The 19906-nt window shown below is 39.2% G+C and overlaps 1 protein-coding gene across 1 annotated transcript in view; it reads right to left on the bottom strand.

Moving 5' to 3' along the window:
- Positions 1-19169, bottom strand: part of CCNI (cyclin I) — a 32328-nt gene extending 13159 nt beyond the window's left edge. The window contains 3 exon segments of the mRNA XM_082652789.1: positions 11363-11464; positions 11466-11519; positions 18630-19169. Of these exon segments, the coding sequence (XP_082508915.1) occupies positions 11363-11464; positions 11466-11519; positions 18630-18704 (231 nt within the window). The 5' untranslated portion in view covers positions 18705-19169.
- Positions 19170-19906: the final 737 nt, after the last annotated feature.

Genomic DNA, 19906 nt, shown 5'->3' with positions numbered 1-19906 from the left:
AATTTTTATATTTAGCTCTAAACTTAGTTATAACTGGTATTTTAGAAGGTTAACTGCCATACATTCACCTTCTGGTCAATTCCTTTTGTCAAATAAAGATTGAATCTAGAATACTGCACAAGAAATACTGAGAAGAAAATGAGATAAAGATGGTTTACAACCTCTTATATTTACATCTCACCACCAAGCTGGTGTTAAGACTATGAACAATAATTTGAAAACATCTGACAATCAAGACATTTAACTGAGTTCATATTAATGAACATTAAGTGTCAGTCATATGATAGGTCATGGGAATACAATGAAGAATGAACTCTGGGACTTCCCTGGTGGCACGGTGGTTAAGAATCTGCCTGCCAATGCAGGGGACATGGGTTCAATCTCTGGTCCAGGAAGATCCCACACGCCGCGGAGCAACTAAGCCTGTGCGCCACAACTACTGAGCCTGTGCTCTAGAGCCTACGTGCCGCGACTACTTAGCAGGTGTGCTGCAACTACTGAAGCCCGCGTGCGTAAAGCCCATGCTCCGCAATAAGAGAAGCCACCGCAATGAGAAGCCCGCGCACCACAACTAAAGAAAGCCCGCGCGCAGCAACGAAGACCCAATGCAGCCAAGGGGGGGATAAAAAAAGAATGAACTCCCGCTTTAAACTTTAAAATTTAAAGTCTCACGGTGAGAAGAACAACCAGAAAATGTTAATAAAATATGGTAAGCATTAGAATAGAGACATACACAGGGTGCTAGCAGACCACACTGGAAGGGCACCTGGCCCAGTGTGGGGGTAGAGTAAAAGGCTCTTGAAGGAGACAGTAACTAACTTGTATCTTAAGGTGAGGGGATGGGGCGATCATTTGTGAGGCAAGGAAAAGAACCAAGTATTTTAAACCTGTGAACTTTACTCTGAAGGATAGGACCAATGTCAACCTGGAGGCAATAACCTATTGTTAAGCTCCTCAGATTTGCATATAAAAATCAAGATGGATGGAAAAGACTGCTAGAAACAGATATTCTGACAACTAGTGAATACAATTCAATGAATCAAAAAGAAACAGTAAGTTTCTTTTGTTCATGGGACTGAAATTGTGGGCTTGACAGGTTTGGGGTATATAGAGTAGCAGGGAACTGTATGTCCTGCAGAGACTATTATCCAACTTGACAAGAGGAAACTGGAGTTACGCTATTAAAGCCACGAGTTGGATTCTCACTCTTACAAAAGGAGTCTGAAAAAGGCAGCAAAATACTATCTGGGGGCTTCCCTGGTGGCGCAGTTGTTGAGAGTCCACCTGCCGATGCAGGGGACACGGGTTCGTGCCCCGGTCTGGGAAGATCCCACATGCCGCGGAGCGGCTGGGCCCGTGAGCCACGGCCGCTGAGCCTGCGTGTCCGGAGCCTGTGCTCCGCAATGGGAGAGGCCACGAAAGTGAGAGACCCGCGTACCGCTAAAAAAAAAAAAAAAAAAAAAAAAAACTATCTGGATTCTATGGCTTCTCCAGAGGTGGGAGGAAGCAGACACAGCCCTACAGCTAATCCCTGGGTCAGACAGCTCTTAGTATGGTCATTGGTTTTACAATATTCCATCTTACATAGAGCCTTGAGGTGCTACTTTAAGAGCTGGACTAGGGGCCCCTAAAGGTCCCTGGGAACCAAGTGAAGCAATCACAAAACTATTAGATGGAGAGAGTTAAGTATTCAAGAGAAATTAAATTTCTACCAAGTTGAGCTTTTATCTAAAAGTGCCAAAAAAAAAAAAAAGTAATGTTAAGTAAGCCATCCGAACAATTCAATTACAAGGAAATAAATTCATACAGGGAAAGGCAGATGGTGATACAATCTGACGAAACTGGGGACGCTTTTAGGGAGGTGAAAGAACAATGATCTAGAGTAGCAATGAGGAACAAAAACACCATTAATTCTACCTTCAGGTCAGAGATATAGGGGAAAAAAAAATCCCTAAATAACAGATTATATTATGTAATGTGATTATCTGGTGTTTGACATTAAAAAAATATATAACACAAACATATAACTGTAAGCAGTCCCACAGAAGATGAACATAATGTTCTGTAAGTATGGGTGTAACACAAGGGAACACAGTTAAATAGAGATTTCCATACCATATTTATAACTAAATGATATAACTTATGTAAAATACACAGAATGCAAAAGGCACTTAAATATTAGTTTTGTCCTTTCCCTCCTCTAAAAATACCTGGTACTCTGTGATGCCAGAAAAAACAAGTTTACAAAATATTAGATATAAATAATTCTCTTAAACCAGTTACAATGCAATTAGTTATGAAAGAGATCATGACAATCTTTGGACTTTAACTTATATTAAAAATTTGAGAATAGAACCAAGAAAGCATTGTTGCATGGCTAGTATTATCAACACTAGCCAAAACTAACAATAACCAAAAAAACCCCACAGAAGATAATGGTTTGAGAAGACTCACTCTTAAGTGAAGTGATACTGATCCTAAGATCACTTTTTCAAATCAATTAAAACCTGCACTGAACAGTAATATTATCAGAATAGCTTTAAACAATTAAGTTCTGTGCATAAGTAATCCCATCAGGGAGGGAGGGAGGGAGGGAGGGAGGGAGGAAGGAAGGAGGTCTGCCTACCCTAGATAGTATTCCCTGATCAAGGGATCTGTTTTCTCTTATTTGGATTTCTCAGATAGCGTTAAGAGAGTTCAGTAAATTGGTTGAACAACTAATCCCACAGAGAATTTATAATGGTTTGACTCAACCTGGTAAAACACAGGGCTTTATATTCCACTGCTGCTATTCTGATCATTAAAACACAAATCCTCCCCAGCTTTAAACTCTAAAAGGTTCACCATTACCGAACAGATTAAGTATGACTCCCCAGGCATGGCATACAAATCCCTCTTTGACCTACCTCTCCAGCCTCACTCACCTTTCATCACTTTCTGCCTTAAAACTCATAACAGCAGTACTTGTATTTATGTTCTTCCTTGTTCCTGTAATGCTACTTACATCACTGCTCCTTTGCTCATACTGCTCCCTCTGGTTGGAACACACTCCCTCTCTTTTCCCTGTCTTTATTATTTATCCTTTAAGAGATATTTCAATGGTCAGTCCCCACCAGATACTTTCCCCGATAAGTCAGGCCACGTACCTTCCTGTGCTCCCACAGCATCTCTTGTCACAACTATTAAGTTCAACACTTCTTAAAAAATTACCTTACTGCTCTTGCCTATGACTGAGTAGGTAGCAGCAAACCTACACTCTAGCTGAGAACTAGAAAAGCTATTAACAACAAACAGCAACAGAAAGGCATGAGAACTGCTAGGATAACCGGGCCTTGAGGAGCCAAGATTCTGGAGAGGAGGTAACAATAAGAGAGGAGTCAACACTCTGCACAGCTTCCCCTTTCAGGCATCTGCCCATCCTGTGAGTACGGCAAGAGGTGTAAAGTATGAGCAAAGAAACCAACAGAGCTTTGGGAGTCTTACAAGGCAAGAGACAAAATTTGGAGACCTGAAGAGCCAAGAACCTAGTGGGAAGAGGGAGGGTCAGAGATCTGAATGTGACACTCAGCTGACTTTCCTCTTAACTCATTTTCTGAATGAAATTCTGAAGTTGGGAAGGACAAGGTTCTCAGAGGCTAAGCAGAAAGCCTTTGAAAAGCAAGAATGAGTTCAGGAGGAGTTTAGCACCCTTCAGGAATAAGGGGCACTAGTAAACACTCCAAGCTCTCAGCTGGAATCCTTGGCTACACTCTAGGAGTTGGGGACAACCAGAGGTGATGAAGCCATACCCAACAGCAACCCAGCCTCCAATCAGCACAGCTCAGTGGATTAAAGTGATTAACCTCCTCTTCAGTTTGCCCACCAGAGGGAAGACTGAACCATCCTGCAGAAAGATAGCATCTAGAGCCTCTACAATTTTTCATAATGGTCAGCAACCAATCAAAAATAACGAGGCATGGGCTTCCCTGGTGGCGCAGTGGTTGAGAGTCCACCTGCTGATGCAGGAGACGTGGGTTCGTGCCCTGGTCCAGGAAGATCCCACATGCCGCGGAGCGGCTGGGCCTGTGAGCCATGGCCGCTGAGCCTGCGCTCCGCAGCGGGAGAGGCCACAACAGTGAGAGGCCCGCGTACGGCAAAAAAAAAAAAAAATTAAGAACCCAATACGGGACCTAACAACAAACTAGGCAAGGGTGGACAGCTATGCTTTGAAGAAAATTTATAGCTCTAAATGAGTATATTAAAAAAGAAGAAAACTGGAAAACCAATTATTTAAGCATCTATCTCAAGATAAAGAACAGCAAATTATATAAAGAAAGTAGACAGAAATAACGAAAAAAAGAGCAAAACTAAAAAAAAAAGACAAATGTATAATTGGGAAAATCAACAGAACTGAAAGACTGACAGACCTCTAGAAAGGGTGATTAAGAAAGAAAAAGCACAAATCAACTAAGAAATGAAAAAGGGAACATCACTATGGACCCTTTAGATGTTAAAAAGAGGATATGAGTAACTTTACACAAATAATTTGAAAATTTAGATGAAATGAATAAATTCCTTGAAAAACGCAACTCACCAAAACTGAGATAAGATTTAAATGAAGACCTGATTAGCCTCATATTTACCAAAGAAATGGGACTGATTATTAAATACTTTCCCACAAATGAATTTGTAGGCCCCAGTGGCTCTGCAGTAAAACCTTCCGACATTTAAGAAATAATATTAATCTAAACAAACTGAGAGCACTGAAAAAAAAAAAAGCAGGAATACTTCCCAACTCATTTTACAAAGCCAGCATAACTTTACCATGAAAACTTGACAAAGGCATTACAAACCAATCTGACCCATGACCACAGATGCAAAATGCCTAACCAAAATATTAACAAAATCCAATGATGTATAAAAATTCAACACCTATTAATGAAAAAAATCTCTTAGCAAACTAAGGCAGAGAAAGGAACTTCTTAATCTAATAAAGATTAAGAAATATACAGCAAATATTATAGTTAATGGTGAAATACTGAAAACTTTCTCCTCAAATTCAGACTTCAGCAGTGTTCTGGAAACCCTAGCTAATTCTGTAAAACAGAAATATAGAAAGTATAAGGACTGGAAAGAACTAAATAAAACCATGATTATTCACATCTGACATGACTGAGTATAATACACAGAAAATCCTAAAGACTCGGCAAACTATTAGTAAGTTAATTTAGTATGGTCTATATAAAAATCTATTTTATTTCTATATACCAGCATATAGAAGCAAGCATGTAAAAAAATAAAAAATTTAAAACAATACCATTTGTAATAGCCTCAACAAGACTCAAATACCCAGGAATAAACCTAAATCACCAAACGTTAAAAGAAACTGAAGACCATCTTTAAAGAAAAATGGAGAAATACTCTATGTCAAGGGAATAGAAGACTCATATTATAAACATGTTAATTCTTCCCCAAATCAATCTACAGACCAAAACCCCCAAATTTTTTTATTTTTCAAAAACTGACAACTATATTTAAAAATACATATGGAAGAACAAAGGGCTTAAAATAGCCAAGACAATCTTAAAAAAAAGAACAAAGTTTATGCCACCAAAGGCTTATTATAATGCTACAATAACTGAGGCAGTGTGGTATTAAATAGAGGCAAACAGACCAATGATGAAAAAAGGGGCAAGAAACTAACCCACAAATGTATCTACTCATATACAGCAGTCACTTGATTAAAAACAAAAGTATGTATCACAGGGGGACTTCCCTGGTGGTTCAGTGGCTAAGACTCCACGCTCCCAATGCAGGGGGCCTGGGTTCGATCCCTGGTCAGGGAACTAGATTCCCCATGCTGCAACTAAAAGGTCCCATGTGCCGCAACAAAGATCCCGTAAGCGGCAAAGAATATCCCACGTGCTGCAACTAAGACCTGACGCGGCCAAATAAATAAAGAAAAAAGAAGTACATTGCAGGGCAATGGCGAAAAATGTCTTTCTAATAAATGATACTGGTTTTCCATATGGAGAAAAATTATTCTTGACTCCTCCTACTTCACACCATACCAAAAAGGAAAAACAAAATCCTATCTTCATTACCTTGGATTAGGCAAATTTTTTTTTAGTATCTTTATTGGAGTATAATTGCTTTACAATGTTAATTTATTTTGTACAACAAAGTGAATCAGCTATATGTAGCCATATATCCCCATATCTCCTCCCTCTTGAGCCTCCCTCCCACCCTTCCTATCCCACCCCTCTAGGTCCTCACAAAGCATCGAGCTGATCTCCCTGTGCTACACAGCAGCTTCCCACTAGCTATCTATTCTACATCTGGTAGTGTACATAGTCATGCTACTCTCATTTCGTCCCAGCTTCCCCTTCCCCCTGTGGTCCTCAAGTCCATTCTCTAAGTCTGCATCTTTATTCCTGCCCTGCCACTAGGTTCATCAGTACCGCTTTTTTAGATTCCATAAATGTACGTTAGCATACGGTATTTGTTTTTCTCTTTCTGACTTACTTTACTCTGTATGACAGACTCTAGGTCTATCCACCTCATTGCAAATAACTCAATTTCATTCCTTTTTATGGCTGAGGGATATTCCACTTTATATATGTGCCACACCTTTATCCATTCATCTGTCGATGGACACTTAGGTTGCTTCCATGTCCTGGCTATTGTAAATAGTGCTGCAGTGAACTCTGTGATACATGTATCTTTTGAATTATGGTTTTCTCCGGGTATATGCCCAGTAGTGGGACTGCTGGGTCATACAGTAGTTCTATTTTTAGTTTTTTTAAGGAAGCTCCATACTGTTCTCCACAGTGGCTGCATCAACTTACATTCCCACCAACAGTGCAGGAGGGTTCCCTTTTCTCCACACCCTCTCCAGCATTTACTGTTTGTAGATTTTTTGATGATGGCCTTTCTGACCGGTGTGAGATGATACCTCATTGTGGTTTTGATTTGCATTTCTCTAATGATTAGTGATGTTGAGCATCTTTTCATGTGTTTGTTGGCAATCTGTATGTCTACTTTGGAGAAATGTCTATTTAGGTATTCTCTGCCCATTTATGGATTCAGTTGTTTGTTTTTTTGATATTGAGCTGCATGAGCTGCTTATATATTTTGGAGATTAATCCTTTGTCAGTTAGGCAAACATTTCTTTCAAAGGACTAAGCAAAAAAATTTTTTTGATAATTAGGTCATTAAAAATTAAGAACTTCTATTCATCAAAAGTCAACACAAATAGAGCTGAAGATATGTGTAATACACAGAGCCTGCAAAAGAAAGAACTCTTAACAATTTAAAAAGGAAGTCAATGGAACACAGGTGAAAGATTTGAACAGACATTTAACCAAGAAAGGATATCTAATGGCCAAATAAGCATATGAAAAGCTGCTGAATATCATTAGTTATCAAGGAAATGCAAATTAAAACCCAATGTGATACTACAACACTCACCGTGATAACTAAAATGAAAAAGACAATGCCAAGGGTTGGCAAAGATGCAGAGGAACTTGGGACTTTCATATTCTGCTATAAGGGGTAAAAAAAAAAAATGTGGTGTAAACGTGGTATAACAACTTTGGTAAGTAACACAACTGGTGGTATCTGCTAAACCTGAGTATACACATATTCTAGGTTCTAGGAATTCTACCCCTAGGAATATACTCAACAGTAATGTACACATATGTTCAACAAATGACAAGCACAAAAAAAGACTCTAATGACCATCAACAGCAGAATGGATAAATGAATTCATATGATGGAATAATACATGGAAATGAGAAGTAAATTAACTATGGCTACATGAAGTACCATGGATGCATCTTACACCAAAGAAAATGCTGAGCAAAGGCGGCCAGTACACACTTTATGATTCCATATACAAATATAATTCAAAACAAGGAAAAACTAATCTGTGATATTAGGATAATGGTTTTTTTGTGGGGAGGGGACAGATGGTAGTAACTATAAGAGGACACAAGGAGGTGCTAGTAATGTGGTGGTTACACAGTGTTATTTTGTGAAAATTTATACAGTTGTACACTTATGATCCGTATACATATACTTTAAGAAACTGTTTACTTAAGGAAAAGAAACAAAACCTATGGGCAAAATAGATTTATTTGTTTACCAAGTCTACAGATGGTACAAAAAGGACAAAGTCAATACATTACATAACAATCATAATTTTAAAGCCAGAAAAATGGGCCAGCATCAACAATTTGAAACTTAGTAAGAATAAATATGAAACAGTGCACCTAAGTTAAAAATTTTAAAAGTACACCTAGGATAAGGGAAACTCTGCTTAAAAGTAGAGAAACAAAACCAACAAGGTTTTAAAAACAAGTTCAGTATAAGCCAACAACATGACACTGCTGCTAAAGCATAAAACTTTTTTTTAATTTAGGGCTATATTAATGAAATTATCAAGCCAAGATAAAGTGAGGTAATAGTTGCACTTTATTGCTCATTAATGACCACAACTCTAATGTCACAATTTAAGAAACACAGTAAATTAAAGAGTATACATAGAGAAAGAAAAACTGAGAGGCACAATCTTGTCAAATGAAAAATGGTTAAAGAACAAAGGATATTCAACCAGGAGAAGAGATGACTTTGAGAGCTTAACACCTGACTGTAAGTAGATAAAGGGCTATCATTTAAAATATAAAATGAATATTTTCTGTACTGCTCCAGCGGAGAGAACTAGAACCAGTAAGTAGCCACTAGAAAGCAGCAGTTTTCAGGTTCAATTCAGGAAAAACTTTCCAATAATTGATAGAGCTTTTCTATGGTGGAATGGACAAAGTATCCAAAGTAGAGGATCACTTATCCTAGATGTCAGAACTTTTTCTTTTATTTTGTGGTTAGACTAAATCAGTGTTTCCCAAACCTAACACATATCAATAAAACTGAAGTTTTTTTAAAATACAAATTCCATAGTTGCCACCACAAGCAACGTAGGTCTGGGAGGGGCCTGGAATCTGTAAGAAGCCTCCTGGGTGATTCTCATACACCTAGTAGCCTAGTGGTTCAAGATCCTGTTATTTGAAAACCACATAATTAGATGGCCTTTAAGGTTCCTTCTCAAATTTCTAATGGAAATCATCTTTATATAAACAGCTTGAGGCAAGGTTTACCTTTGTATATCAAAAGCACTCTGTACATCAAAATAAATTGAGAATATCTGAAAATACATGTCACTGTAACCAGTCTTTAATTTTTTTCCCCCAAATTTGTAAAAAAATGGCTGTGTACTTGAAAATACTATTATTATATAAAAGAACTCCTCCAACCTGGATGAATTATAAAGAAATGATAATCAACGTTCATTTAACAAGTGTTTACTGTGAGCCTATTATATGTCAATAAACAAAAATGACAACTCTACCTCAATGGAACTTGGTCAAATCATCAGAGAATTATAATATTGTGTGCTATCATACAGGAAGTATAGAGTGCTGGGGAAGCAAACAGAAGGGGAGTGATAGGTGTGTAATATTTTTGCATGACCACTCTGTCCTAAACTGCAAGATAGGATAATGTAAATGACAAGAAAACTGTGAGAGAATGACCCTGAAGTAGAGTTTAGGTGAAGGAAGCAGTAGGAATAAGAAAACTGGAGGGAAAAAAGCTTAAAAATATTTTATTTTTCTGTTTTAACCAGCACCCCCTCCCAAAAAATTAAAAAGGAAAGTTGGAAAAGATACATATATGGTTTAGATGCTAAACTTTAGAGACAAGATTGTTTCTCTTATGCAAGGAGGAGTCAAGAAGGAGATAAATCATGGTTAGAAGCAATATTGGAAAGGGAAGTAGAAAAGCCAGTCCCTGAGAGTCACATAAGAAAAAAGAATTAGAACTAGAATAGAGAAGTGTCCCTGGGGTTACCCTGTCAAGTGGCTCAAGCCCCTATAACTCTTTACTCCAATCTCTATCTTATCTCCTATACCCACCAGACCAAGCCCACACACATTTTACAAGAATTAAGTATGGCTTCTACCTGACATTACTAAAGGCAAAACCTTAAATAGATCCCTCTTAGAAGTTCCAATAGTGTTCTGTTCTCTGGTCTAACATCTTAGTAATATTTGTTAAAATACCTATAAAAATAGGCCAGATTAAATGATAATATAGCAATATACTATAATCTTGGTAGAATATCACCTTCAAAGACCATGTTATAAAAGTGTATCATTGTTGGTTGCATGCTGACTCAAGGAGATAGTAGGAGAAAAATGAAAGAAATGGTTCTAAAAGCAGCTGTAATAAAGCTTTGAGGCTTATTAGAACAGTGTTCAGAATATGGCAGATACTTAATAAATATTTACTGAATGATTGAATCCCCAGTCATCTAAAAATCACACAAGCATACAAAAATAAAAAATGAAAAACAAAGTATAATGGGAAGAGAACTGCCTCAGGTTCAAAATTATAACTCTGCTACTTACTAGTTGAAGTCTTGAACAAATTGGGACTACTGCCTTTTTCAAAGGATTAAATGAGATATTAAATGTGATAGCACATGCAAATGCTCCTAGTATAAAAGGCATTCATTCAGGCTAACTAATCTTCAATTCACTAAATGACAATTAGATAACAGTAAACGGAAGACATGTATTTCTTTAGCTTGTGGGAAAGAAGATAAAAGTAGGTTGGAATTAGAAAAAGCATTCAGATATCAATAACCTATGAGCAAAGATTAACCTAAACCAACACAGGAGGAGATTAGATACTGTCATTTGCCTACACATACCAAAAATTTCTCGGCCATTACTTTTTATCCCAAACACAATGCTAGGTACTAGGGATAAAAAGATGTGTAAGACATATTACATAGTAAGCTTTTGGGATAGACAAATTTCATAGTTATTTGGAAAAAATAACTCTATATGAAATTTCTAAAAGGCATACAGCCAACAGTAATTGAGAGGTCAGCTGCTGATTATCTCCCTATAAGCTTTCAACATTGACATTACAATAGCAGTTTAAGTGAATTCCTTATATTCATGAAAGAGAAAGTCGTTGATCACTAAAGACAAGGATTTGACTGTGTTCAGCCTCTGTGGCAAACTATATATCTAGAAATAAAGAAGGCTTATTATTTTAAGTATTGTACTACAAGAAAAGAGGAGGGACATACCTAGCTTCCTAAAGGTGTAACTCAGATAAAACAAAACAAACAAAAACAGTTCATTTTTGTTTTGTTTCAGAATGAAACAAGGAGATGTTTCTCAAGTAAAGAATAGAGCATATATTTAATGGTACATATTTCTCCAATACAGTGTCAAGATGCTATTACATATGATAGTAGTACACTTAGTTCTAATAAAAGTCACCTGTCTACAGTGAAAAGAGAAATCATTACCTGATTTGTAGGCATTTTCGGCACATTCACTTTCCACATCTGGGCTTCCCTGGAGATTGCCTTTTCCAACAGGAAAGACAATCTCTGGTTTTCCAATGGCCCTGGAAACTTCATGATATCCTTTGGATCTGCCTGCCGCCCAGCTTGATGTAGCTACCTATAAAATCAAATATAAAACAATGCTCTATATTTAATTATATATATAGTAACTGTAGCATAATATAAATATGTTGGTACTTATGAAGCAATTCATAAAACAAAATAAAAATGTTATGAGCCAATATAGGATTTTACAGCTCTTTAAGATATCATACATTAAAATGTTACCATAATCATCACTTATCTAAAACATTCTCACTTTAAACCTGAAATTCAGTTGTAAAGAGAATAAAAACATGACCATATAATTGACAGAACCTTAGGACTTTGATCAAAACATATTATCACTGTGTCAAAAAATTTTAAGTCACAGGCTTTTTAGACTAGGAATTCTTAGAATATTTGTCCCAAATATTTCTCTTAAAAATCTACACAGATAAGGGCTAAACCCTCTTTTCATTAAAAAAAAAGTTACATCGGGCTTCCCTGGTGACGCAGTGGTTGAGAGTCCGCCTGCCGATGCAGGGGACACGGGTTCGTGCCCCTGTCCGGGAGGATCCCACATGCCGCGGAGCGGCTGGGCCCGTGAGCCATGGCCGCTGGGCCTGCGCGTCCGGAGCCTGTGCTCCGCAACGGGAGAAGCCACAACAGTGAGAGGTCCGCATACCACAAAAAAAAAAAAAAAAAAAAAATTACATCAATTACATTAAATCCCACCCATTTCTACTGAATCAGTATTAGACTATCCCCCCCTTTAAGTATGAAACCATCTTGAATTGTGCTCCCACTACAGTGTCCACTAGCTACACGTGTAGCCATTAAAATTAGAATTGAATAAAATTAAAAAATAATTCCTCAGTCACACCAGCCCCATTTCAAGTGCTCAGCTGTCACATGTGGCCAGTGGATACTGCACTGGACAGTGCAGGAAAGGAACATTTCTATCAATGCAGTAAGTTCTACTGGACGATGTTGATCTAGAAAGCTCAACAGTAGAGTAACTGGCAATCTAAAATGAGCAGCAAGTCTAAAGAGCAACACAGTACAAGGCATCTCAGAGTCCGAGAGACGTTTCTATGTTTCTTAAAAAAAAAAGGAAACTACAGAGGTTTGACTGTGTATGGAAAATTGGATTGAAAAGCTGCTGAAGAATGTGAAAAGACTTAACTAGATTGATGAAGCTAAGCAACTGATAAGGTTATTAAATTCAGAGAAAGAGATGATGCAAGACAATAAACATAATAATATACCACAATATTTACACAGCAATAATAATAAAATACTGGATAGAGATTTCAACACAAACGCTGTAATAAAACTACACTGGCAGGATGAGGGGTGTTGGGAGAAGGTAGAATGAGAGCCTCATCTTTATACTTCAAAGGAAAACCATAAATAATATCTAAAACTTAAATATCGAAAAAACAGCAATAGGTAAGTTACTTGAAAATATGATCTTAAATAACAAGAGAAATAGGTAAGAGCTGAGAGTGATTAACCTCTGGGGAATGAGAAAAGGGTGGAGAAGCCAAGCAGCAGAGGAATGTGGTTTTTCATTATAGACCTCATATAACTATTCCCGTTTTTCAACTCTGGACCTGTATTACGTAATATGCTTCAAATTCCAGGGATTCTTTTTAAAAAAATTCAATGTCTAGAATTAACATGTGAAAAGTTCCTAATTTTTGATAAAAATTTAAAATTTGAAAAAACAAAAAATACAAACCTAATCTTCAATTTCCATGTTCCCTCTGCCCCAACTTCAGCTACTATCCTCTTTCCTATTTATCACCCACATACTTCACTTACTATTCAACCTATTGCAAACTGGTTAACTGGATTGTAATTTTTTTTCTTTTTGCTTCTTTAAACTCCTGGGTTTTTGCAATTTTTCTATATCAAGCATGAAGTGCTTTTCATACTAAGCAGAATAAAGTTAAATAACTTAGAAAGTGGAAAATAATAACTATCCGAAAGGTCCAACTCAAAGGTAATTTCTTCCAAGAACTATCTCCCCTAATAAATTATAAATTCCCTTGCAGTCATATCTACAAATGTCATGTTTTTATTACTCACAGTGCCCATCCCACGGTATCCTGATGAAACAGAGACACAACCAAAGGCTCATTTCAACCCTCGGGGCCAAAAACAAAAAACCATAACCAAAACAAACAAACCCAAGTCTAATCTCTTTCACAGGTGAATTCTTCAATGTTTAAAGGCTGCTATCATGCTCACCAGTTCATCCACTGCATTGCTGAAAAACCATTCAAAAGTTTCTCACATGACATTGTTTTTGCTCTTCTAAATTAGCACGTTTAATTTAATGCAGTCTAAGATCATTAGCTATTTTTTTAAAGGCTACACCACATTATCAATTCAGATAAAATTAATGCTCAACTAAAACTCTTAAGGCTTTCTAAGGTAATTCTTAGGTGAACTTCCCCTCCACCTCCACCTTGTATGGGTTTTTGGTGCCTTTGGGCGGCGGGAGGTGCGTTACATCCTTGTTCAGGACGTTAAATGCGTTTTTTCCTTTAAAAAAAGTCATCTTGTTAAGTTCTATCTACTGTTACATTCTGCTTAGATGTTCTGAGATTCCAATTTTGTTGCACTGGTACTTTTCTCAAATTCTCCACAATTAGATAAACAGAGTCACTACAACTTCATCGAATGCAAACGTAAATATCAACGTCAGAAACAGAGTATAAACTAGATGTTCACCTGTCTAGACGTATTTAGAAGAAACACCTATATTGGATGGAGACCGAACTTCGTCTGTAATTGATTAACTCCTGTCAAAACTTACTTATTTCATTCCTTTAGCTACTCTCAACAGGGTGGTTCACCAGGATCTGCCAGCCTTCTCAGCATACCCCAATGGGTGGCTGCCCCTAGTAATTACTCTTCCTTTACAATGATTCCTCTGAAGATTACTTTTAGGGTAGGATGGGTGGTGGACCTGACAGGAACATATAGGATAGAGTCATGTAAAGAAGTATAAGTTCAGATTCAAGGGATTCTTGTTCTTCAATCTTCTATAATTAAGGCCCTTAATAAGACTTTCAAATATTTAGATGATATAACAACTTTTTTAAAACAAAGGAATCTGCGTCAAAGAAGAAATCATAAGGGAAATTAGAAAATACTTTGAGATGAATAAAAAAGATCAAACATACTAAAACTTACAGGAAACAATGAAATACTTGTAAATGCCTATATTAAAAAAGATCTCATAGGTATAACTGAATCACTTTGCTATACACCTGAAACAATACTGTAAATCAACTATACTTCAATAAACAAGAAAAAAAAAAGATCACAAGTTAACACTCTAACCTTCCACTTTAAGACACTGGAAGAAACAGACCAAACTATACCTAAAGCAAGTCAGAAGAAAGAAAATAATAAATATCAGAGTGGAAATTAAGGAAGTAGAGAACAGAAAAATAGAGAAAAATCAATGAAACCAAAAAAGTTGGTTCTTTGAAAAGATCAACAAAATTTGCAAACCATTAGCTACACTGCCCAAGAAAAAAGAGATCAAGTACTAAAATCAGGAATAAAGAAGGGACATTACTACCTATGTTACAGAAATAAAAAGGATCATAAAGAAATTTTTATTAACAATTGTATGCAAATAAATTGGACAACTTAGATGAAAAAGACAAACACCTAGAAACAAACTATCAAAACTGACAACAGAAAAAGCTGAATAGTCATATACCAAGTACTAAAGAGACTGAATTAGTAAAGAAACTAGTGTCAAAGAAAAGCCCGTGCCCCAGTGTCTTTGCTGGTGAATTCTACCAAACGTTTACAGAAAAACTAATACAAATTCTTCACAAACTCTTCCAAAAACTAGAGGAGGAGGCCTTCTCATTTTATGAAGCCAGTTATTATCCTGCTACCAAAACCAAAGACAACAGCACGAAAACTACAGACCAGTATCTCTTAAATACAGATGCAGAATTCCTCAACAAAATACTAGCAATCTGTATCTGAAAACATAAAAAAGGGATTATACACCATAACCAAGTGGGATTTAGCCCAGGAAGGCAAAGTTGGTTTAACATTCATAAATCAGTGTAACACACTGTATCAACAGAAGAAAAGAAAGCAATCATTCTTTGCTCACAATAGGGAAATGTAACAAAGGAAAAAAAAAAAAGAGTTCAAATTTCCTTAAACTTTAAAAAATGAGGTATAAATAATACAAGTGAGAAACAAAAAGGATGGAGGACACCTGTGGGGATGTTCCAGATTTTCCAAGCTACAGAAAAATAAAAGTGCAGTACCTTACCCTAGACTGGATCCTGTACTGCAGAGAAAAATGCTATAAAGGTCATTTTGGGGTCAACTGACATAATGAGAATTTGGACAGATTTGACAAAAGTAAATTATCAATTTAAAATTTACTGAAGTTGGTAACTTTACTGTGACTCTGTAAAAGAATATCCCTATTCTCAGGAAATACACACTGAAAAATTTAGGTGTAAAGGGCCATAATGAATGCTGTAGAGAGAGGGGGTGGAAGATGAGGGGAGGGAAGACACGATAAAACAAATGGAGTAAAAGGCTGAAAATAAGTGAATCCAGGTAGTTTCTTTTTGAAATTATTTACAAGTTAACAACACAGAAAAAGCAAAACAAAACAGAAACCATAATTTATGAGAAAATGTTCTACATTCCTTTTTTAAAATATGATACAGTGGAGAAAGCGCTGGCTTGAATTCTACTTCTTTTACTAACAATCCACAAGGCTGCTTTCTAATGTTTTAAAACAGATTATTTGAGCTAGATGAAAAATGAATCCTGCTAAGAAATAAAACACAAACATTAAAAATGTAAACTTACTGTTTTAAATAACAGAACTTTATAGTTTTATGTTGTTATTTTATGCCCATTAATGGTCACATTCAGAATTCTGAACGCTCAGAAAAGTCTCTAGGAACTAAAAAACAAAAAGACTGTATTTTGGTTGGCATATTCCATAAACTTTGACCTTGAGCGTTTCACATTTCTCCTCCCATTCTTTCAATTGCTGCTTCTGCTTCTTCCTCTATGTTTATCAAATACCTTAATGTCTGAGTGAATAGTTTATAAAACACTTATTGTACAGCATTAACTATGTTACAAATCAGCATACAGGGCCTCCTGCTCTTCTGAGGAAAAGTGCTGCACAGTGCTGGGTATACAACAGAAACAACTTCATTAACATGGAATTACTGTATTTATTATGTTCAAAACACCAACTCCATTAATAATTTTGTACTGGTGCTGACTTCCGGATCTTAGTTCCTCTTATAAGAAGAGGGATTTATTAATGTGACCATACAAAAACCTCATGTTCTATTATTATCTCCTTGACTTTACGCCCTTAACCTAATAATGAACTACAGGTACTTATAATTCCAAAACACTCTGCTTTATCCCAATCTCCATGACTCTCCACATACTGTTCTTTCAACTTGAAATGTCCTTCTCTAGCTTGCACCCTCCTTCCTACAGAGTTGTCATTTGCATCATATGTACTTGAACATAATTCTACTTTTGCATTTAATTGCTCCGTGAGAGCTGACTACTTGTAGGCTGGTCTCTCCTACTAGCCATGAGTTCCTTGATGGCAAACACTCTCCAGAGTTTAGCACTGTGCCAAATAAATAATAAGAGCTTACACTTGTTAAGTGCTTAACAACTAAAAACAATGAGTGCTTACTACTTGGCCAGGTATTGTTCAAAGTACTATGCCATATTAACTCCTCAAACACAAAGGAGGGTATAATTATTAAGTCTGTATTATTATTAAGCCCCCTTCAAAGATGAAGAAACATGGACAGAAAAATGAATACTTTTCATTTTTAAGTAGTATACAATCAGAATAGAACATGTACACACACTTTAAGCTTCCAATCTTGACCAAGAAACATTTTAGAGTTCCATTCTAAACTACTGATACTAGGACGTCACATTGCCACGTAAACTCACTTATCTCAGTTTAACCGCAAACCATCCCGGTGCACCTTCCCGACACACGCTGATTCTACTAGTCTGCTCTTCATCAGTATTGAGAAACTTCTTCTAGTCCAGAAGTTTAGAATCTCTGATGCGTATGGTCCCAGACTAGCAAATCTGAATCCTGTCCCTTCTTTCTTAATCTATTTGTCCGTTCCCTTCTATTTCCTCTGCCTTTAATCTGTTCCGGGACAGAGACTGTATAGCACAGACTGCCTGGCCTGGAATTCTGGCCACCGGGTTCTAGCTGCCTTCTAGTGGGAAAATTAATCTTACGGAGCCTCAGTTTCACTCATCCGTAAAATGCTCCTGAACTACCTGCCCCGTGAAGATTCAATAAGTTGCAAACCACTTATAACGATGCCTCTCCGATAATAAGCCTCAACAAGTGTTATTATTAACATCCTAAAGCCACACTGCTGCTGCTCAAACGTTGAGTGTCTCCCGCTGACAGAATAAAAGCTAAATATTTTAGCCTAACATTCAAAGATCTCCAGTCTGATTCCATCCTACCTCCGGAGCGATACCTTCCACTATTTTGCCATCTAATTCTCAACTCCTAACAAAACGATCTGCAGTGGAACTTCTAGCTCGGCAGAGGGGCTTCTGCCCTCTTTTCAAATTTCCGGTATTATCTGCCCTACAGGGTGCAATTCAAAGCTCACCTCCTCTCCAGATTCCCCCGACTCACCCCAACCCCGGGAAACGTGCCCCTCCCCCGAGCTCCCGCAGCGGCTCACCCCATTCATCCGTCCTCCTCCCCCATCCCGCCCGCTCAGCAATGTGAATGATGTTCCCGCGGGTCCCGCGGAGGCGTCGAGATCTAGAGGCGGGGGTGTGTCCCCTTCTTTGTGTACCGCACAGGCTCGCGGGCCCTAGAACGCGCACTAGGAGGCAGCTTGCTGTTGCTGCAAGAAAGTTAGTCGCCGACGGGAAAATTGGCCCGAAAGGGAACCCAGCGGCGCCGTTTCCAAACTGGGCAGGTGCCTGAGTTGTAGGCGCGAGGAGACAAGAGGGGCGTCCAGGAGGTTTCCCGAAGGGGACGGCGGGGGCGGGGCTCAGCCGAGGGGCGCGCGCCGGCGGCGCGTGGCTGCAGGGGGCTCGCGCGCGGGTCGCGGGGACGCGTGGAGCCCCCCCGTCCCCGCCCGCTCACCTTCTCCTCCTCTTCCTCCTCCTCCTCCTCCTCCCCGGCAGAGCTGTAGGCCTCACAGTGGTGACGAGGGGTCATCCGGCGGCCCGTTACCACCTCATTTTCTTCAGCGCGCGGCGACGGGGCGCGCGGGACGAGGACTGGGCCGACTGAGGAGGGAGAAGAAGGGGAACCGGGCCGGAGAGCGCGGGCGCTGGCGCTCGAGCGGGACGCACGGCTGCGGCCTGTGGGTCGGTCAGCGAATTAGTTCCATGACGCCCCCGGACCTGAGGCCGCCGCCGGTCCCGCTCCTCCAACCGCCGCCGCTTGTGCCCGGGTGGGGAGGGGGTTCCCTCTCGCCATAGGGCGGCGGGGACCGGGGAGAGGCGGGGGGTGAGACCGGCTCTGCCCCTGCCCGGGGGAAGCGCCTCCGAGGGGAAATGGTGAAAGGGGGGAAAGGGAGAAAAGGAAAAAAAAGGAAGGGGAAAGGGGGGGAAAAAATAAGAAAAAACGAGACAGAGGCGCTGCCGCGTCCGCTCGCGGGGAAGGCTGGGGAGGGAGGGGAAAGAAAAAAGAAGTGCCGGTTTCGTCAGCTCCGCCCTCGCGGACCGATTCCTAGACGCGCTCACTCCTTGTAAACAACACTGAACTGGCCTCTGGACCCTCTCCCGTTTTCCTCCCCGCCGCCTTCTCCGTCCAGCGAACGTACAGAGAAGTCCGGCAAAAAGCTGGGCTGTTGGAAACGGGCTGGGAAAATCTCTGGCATTGGGGTGGGAGGAGGGCTAAGAGAAGCTAAATGTGCATGGACTCGTTTTCCTTGGAGGAAAGGAAGGGTTCCTCTTCGACTGCACGGTGACGTAAGCGCCTCCTCAGCTCGCTGGAAGAGGCGTGCGGTGGCCGGAGAGTGCGCTGCGCATGCGCCCCAGGGAAGAAAGAAGCAGCTGAGCGCTTCGCTTGGGGGTGGGGTCTTATAGGGATGCTCCTCTGACCGAACCGAGCGTTACGTGGTTTTATCCAGTCTGTCTTTGTCTCTGGGGCTTGTAAAAGGATTTGTTAGAAAGGGCTGCGATCTGTTGTGTAAAGATCTTGCGTTCTTTGTTGACCTCGCAAAAAGTTCTGTGTTCTCTTCTTACCATTGACGTGTAAATAGAATTGCGCGTTTTTTCGCTGCCACGTCGTGGGTGGAGGGAGATTTTAAAGCGCATTAGAAATCGGGAAATTGCAGGGAGCGTAGGCTCAGGCACCTTCTAAAACAGTAAATTATATTGCTGGCAGCAGGGAACCTGCTTTGTAACGCGCCA

This window comes from Grampus griseus (genome assembly GCF_964374135.1).
Source record: "Grampus griseus genome assembly, chromosome: 4".
NCBI classification, from domain to species: Eukaryota; Metazoa; Chordata; class Mammalia; order Artiodactyla; family Delphinidae; genus Grampus; species Grampus griseus.
This window is presented reverse-complemented; position numbering and strand designations above follow the sequence as displayed.